General features: G+C 35.2%; 1 protein-coding gene across 1 annotated transcript; it reads left to right on the forward strand.

The window, feature by feature from the left end:
* The first annotated feature begins 2,344 nt into the window (after window positions 1-2,344).
* LOC119837701 (sugar transporter ERD6-like 9) lies at window positions 2,345-3,394 on the forward strand. The gene is made up of 2 exons (XM_038363431.1): window positions 2,345-2,699; window positions 3,126-3,394. Exons 1-2 carry the CDS (start codon window positions 2,345-2,347, stop codon window positions 3,392-3,394), a joined length of 624 nt encoding a protein of 207 aa, XP_038219359.1.
* The last annotated feature ends 1,878 nt before the right edge of the window (window positions 3,395-5,272 follow it).

A 5,272-nucleotide genomic window follows, 5' to 3' on the forward strand; every position in this document is an offset into this window, starting at 1 on the left:
GCGGGAAGTGGGAGAAAAACGGGTGTGAGTTACATACATACAAACATACAAGTGAAGCTAATAAAAGCGTGTTAATTACCATAATAATAACTACACGGTACACAAAGCAATTAGCAATATTATATGTAAATATATTACAACATACAGTAGGTACATATTTTTACGGCTAATATGCGAAGATAGGGTATATTAATGCTAATAAAAATAAATGCTGTAACAAATCCAGTGGTGGCTCGGTGGTGATGACCTGGAGTTTCATATCGATAGGTCGAGGGTTCGAGACCAACAAAAAATAAATGGATTTGTCAATTTATATGCACATATTTCACATCAAAACGGTGAAGGAAAACATGGGGTGGAAACCGGCGTATTCTAGAATCGAAAAGTACGACGACATCTGCCAACCCGCATTCGGCCAGCGTCGTGAATTTAATGGTCTAAACACTTATAGGAAGCCTGTGTCCGTGCAGTGGGACTATATATGGGCTGAGGATGATGATGATAATGAATGTACAGCTTCAAACTATTAGTTGGTACTTAGGGATATTGGGGTCTTCAAGAAAAGAGCATATATGTCACTGAAAGGATGGCAAAGCACTTGTAACACCTCTAGTGTTGCAAGTGTTTATGCGGTGGTGACCACTTAACATCAGGTGGCCCACCTGCTCCTTTGCTTGCTCTGACATAAAGAAAAAAATGTCAAGAGAAATTGCTAATCAAATTAAGCAATAAATCCATTTTAGAAATGTTAGTAAACAGATAATGTAATTACTGTATAATTGTGTGTTTTAAATATATTTGCATAACTTTATAAGACCAATAACCATTTCGTTTTCACAAAGCATGACACACTAATGTGCCGCAACCAGCTGAAATGAGTTGTTATAGTGACGTTTATTTGTGGAGACAGGTAAATTGATCAATTTTATTTTTCTACTAACTGGTTTGAATCCGCCGGGGTAGTCATATATCGAAATAATATGATTGAATATATTGAAATAATATGAACTATCCTTTTAAGTTGGATCAAACTGAACATGATGCGTAAATTTGATTAAAATTGATTGAGTAGTATAGGAGTCCATCGCGGACATACAACGTGACATGTAATTTATATATATTAAGATTCAGATAGCGTACCAGCTGACCCGCCATATTGTTAACGAGTTCCGACCTATTATCGGACATATGGAATGTACATATACGATTAACCTTCATAATAGGTTGGGTAAGCGTCGAGGGTTAGTAAAGGCAAAAAAAACATTTCAGGTTTTAGTCGCCCTCGGTGACTGCCTCCACTCCATGGGCATAGGGTTCATGCTAAGTTTCTCATCAGTCCTTAATCCTGCCATATTGTCTCCCAATTCCACTGACATAAGAGTTACTGCTGAAGACGCTTCTTGGATATGTAAGTTTAAATTTTTATTTATAGTTTTTGTCATTTGTGTAATTCTTGTATTTTGCAAATCAATAGGTATACCATAGATGTAATACTAGCAGTTCGCCCGTGGTACACATATAGCTTATGGGCTATCTTACACTGAAAGAATTTTTCAAATTAGACCAGTCGATTCTGAGATTAGTGCGTTCAAACAAACAAACTCTTCGGCTTTATAATATTAGTATAGAAGATTTTTCGAACAACATTGTTGGATACCTAATAAACAATCTTTAAAATATTTAATAGAAAGGGGTACAAGCTTGTATAAACTGCTTTTATTATTTTTATTACCATATTTGCATTAATATCTTGCAATGCATTTTTACATTTTAGGTAAAATATTTGATAACAACATTTAAAGTAAGTGGGTTAAATATATCTAGCATTTATAATTATATCTACGCCCAGCCATTTACGACTAAATTAATACTATAACACAAATGGTCCCTTTATGTTTTGTATGTTTATAACTGCTGGGTCGATGTCAGAAATTCATTCGCCGATAGAAAACTTCACTGAGTGACATAGACTGTATAATGCATACGTAACATGGGCGAAGCCGAGGCCGACAGCTAGCTATACAACAAAGTCATTAATAGACGTTTCTCAATATGATGGATTTTATAAATTCGTAGCGTGTTTTCCTTAGTTAAAGTCAGTTTTAGTGTTAACATTGATTTATTTCTTTCAGCTGCATGTCTTGGATTTTCTGGTGCAGTTGGATATTGCTTCGTACCCTTCATATTTCAAAAATACGGACGAAAAATAGTTCTCATCGGCCTAAACCTTTCCGTCGTGGTTGGCTTTTTAATATTTTACTTCGCCAAAAGTGCTACAGCGTTATATGTTGGTAAATGCATCCAGGGCATTGCCACTTGTGGCGTTACCGTCACTGTCATGATCATGGCTGAATATTCCGACCCGAAGAGAAGGGGTTATTTCACTACTATCAAAAAGTGTACAGTAGCAATGGGATCTTTAGTCTGCCACTCTTTGTACCTCACTTGGACCTGGCGGCACATTGGCCTACTGGCGTGTGTCCCCTTTATTCTATCGACTATCGATATATTGCTTTGGCCAGAAAGTCCAGCCTATTTGGCCATGCAGGGACGATACAATGAATGTAGAAAGTCCCACAAATGGCTATTCGGAGATTCAAGTAAGGCCAATAAAGACTTGAATGACTTAATTTCAGCGCAAATACGAAGAAGGGCTAAGAAGAAAAAGACGGCAGTGGAAATCGTTATCAGGTTTCTTGGTAAATTTGGTAGAAAAGATTTCATGCTGCCATTTTTAATCGCAACTTTCTTGACGATAATTATTGAAGCGTCAGGGCGGTATTATATGATGACGTATATTATACAAATTGTGCTAGAAATAACTGGTGATAGAACTTTGGGGGTATATTGCTCGATAGGTGCAGATATATTTACGATGTTCGCGTTATTAATATCAACTTTTGTGATACGATTGATGTCTCGTCGAAATATCTTGTTTTACTTCGGATATACAACAGTTGCTCTCATGTATATTATAAGTGTCGTTATGTTTTTAAAATCTAGATACAGTATAGGGAATGATATGCCCTGGCTAATTCCATCTATGATATTATTGAATACTCTAGTTTGTTATATAGGTGTAACGCCAACTTGTTTTACAATTTTCGGTGAAATTTTTCCTTTAGAGCACAAGGGGATAGCTACGTTTGCTACTGGTATAGTTTTTACTTCTCTTTACGCTGTAACAATTAAATATGTACCAATTATGATGGAAAAATTAGGCATAGAAGGAATGTTTGCAATCTTTGCTTCGTGTTTACTTGTATCGTTTATATTTCTACACTTTATATTGATGGAGACTAAAGACAAGACACTGCAAGAAATTGAAGATAAAATTAAAGGAATTCCAAATAGGGAAATACTTTTAGGCCAGAAAATAAATGAAGAAATATAGATCCACCTGAAATAAAGCTTTAGGTGCATAAAGAGGGCAGGAAGGTAGCCTCTCAAAGCAGGGTAATTATAATGTCTAGTTACTTGTATTGCGCAAATCTATCTAGGTTATCATTTACTTTATTCTGGTACTTATATTTATTATGCACCACTATGTATTTTTTTAAATTTTCTCCTCGTCTTATTTGGATAAATAAGGAGATAAATTTAAAATTTTTAAATGTGTTCTATTTGGTGTACGATAAAGATTTTTTTATTCATTCATTCATTTATTCTATCTATACCTTTTGAACTGTGTTCATTCATTAATAATCTGTACAAATAATGCGGCGACACTGTAAATGCTTACTTAAATTTTTGTGTAATTCGAAAGTGTATATTTTAATTGTTATCACTATCACCTTAAGTTTACATTTTAACCTCAATTTTCTTACCTTTTAATATAACCTTGACAAAAATAATGCCATTTGCCTTGTTTTCTTTCAATCTCAAGCAGATAGGACTCAAAAGTCGATAGAACTTAGAACAGAAATATCTCTTGAAAGCGCAATAAGAAACCCTACACTATTATTATAGAGATTGTTCATTGCACGGTTTTATCCGTTGTACACGGTGGCCCATAGCACTCAGGAATCAGGTACATATTCAACGCTGAGATAATTTTTTAATTCGGCCCTGTACCTCCTGAGATATGCGCGTTAGAGCCAACAAACAACAAAACACGCTTCAGCTTTATTAGTATAGACAATAAAAAACCATATATTATGAAAGCTATATAGAAATAGGTATAGTTCATTAGTCTACTTTTTCCATTTTAATATTTATAATTGATTGTACTTAACATACTTTAATGAGATACCTTAACGAGTACAGCATTTTATTATCTGTGGTAACGAGGCATTTATCTGAATCGCGCTTGTGAAATGTTTACCCTACAAAACATACAATCACAACATCAAAAACCATGTACACAAATTTTACTTACGATTTAATTTAGGATTTGCCATCGTATGCCATAATATTTCATCTATTGTGAATAAGTATAAATATAAAACCATATAATCACAAACTCGTAGCGAAACCTAACAATACACGAACGGTGAACTACAAGTAGACGATGTCAGGGCCAGCAGCGTGTATATCATAATTATACTGGACGAATAAAGAGGTCTTTTGAAGTTTAAAAAGCTGTGTGTCCGCGACCCGACTGGATTCTGCCTACATTTTTATTTAGGTTAACGAGCCCTAACTGTAAAGTGGGTGTCTTTCAGCGATGTACTTCAGGAGCTAAGGACTCGACGAGCTCCGTGAAAATTGGAGGATGCGATTCGATATTTAACTGTCTTATTTTTGTAAGTCGCTCGCTGGAAATTTGAACATAATGAAAATAAAAATGCTTGGCTATTTCAAAATGTTGTGAGTTGTGGTGAGAGATTTTTACCTGTTTCTACAGTGTGATAAAAGACAATCCACGTGATCAGTAACGTTTTCCTAGGGATCGATTGTGGACCAAACCGCAATGCCTTTTAGAATAGTTATGTGTGAGCTGTTTATGCGTATAATAAATTTATAGAAATCTATGATTCTAGCTACCTACAGCGGCTGACAGTCATGTTCATTTAACAAAAAATTGCGTTTCAGAAATTAATACAATTTACTAACTGAATACCACATATCATACTATTATCTACAGTCTAAATTATTAAATATTTTCCCGATGTGAGCTCGCTTTAGACTAGCCAGGCTTAACCATAAAAAGACGTTAATTTAAACAAAGCGTTATATCTATAGTTCGTGGTTCTATTCCGAACCACTCGCAGGCTATTGGCCGACACTCGAGCACGTTCGATGGAGAATAAGGGGTTTTGTGGGCAAGACC

Source organism: Zerene cesonia, chromosome 28 (genome assembly GCF_012273895.1).
Source record: "Zerene cesonia ecotype Mississippi chromosome 28, Zerene_cesonia_1.1, whole genome shotgun sequence".
Taxonomy (NCBI): domain Eukaryota; kingdom Metazoa; phylum Arthropoda; class Insecta; order Lepidoptera; family Pieridae; genus Zerene; species Zerene cesonia.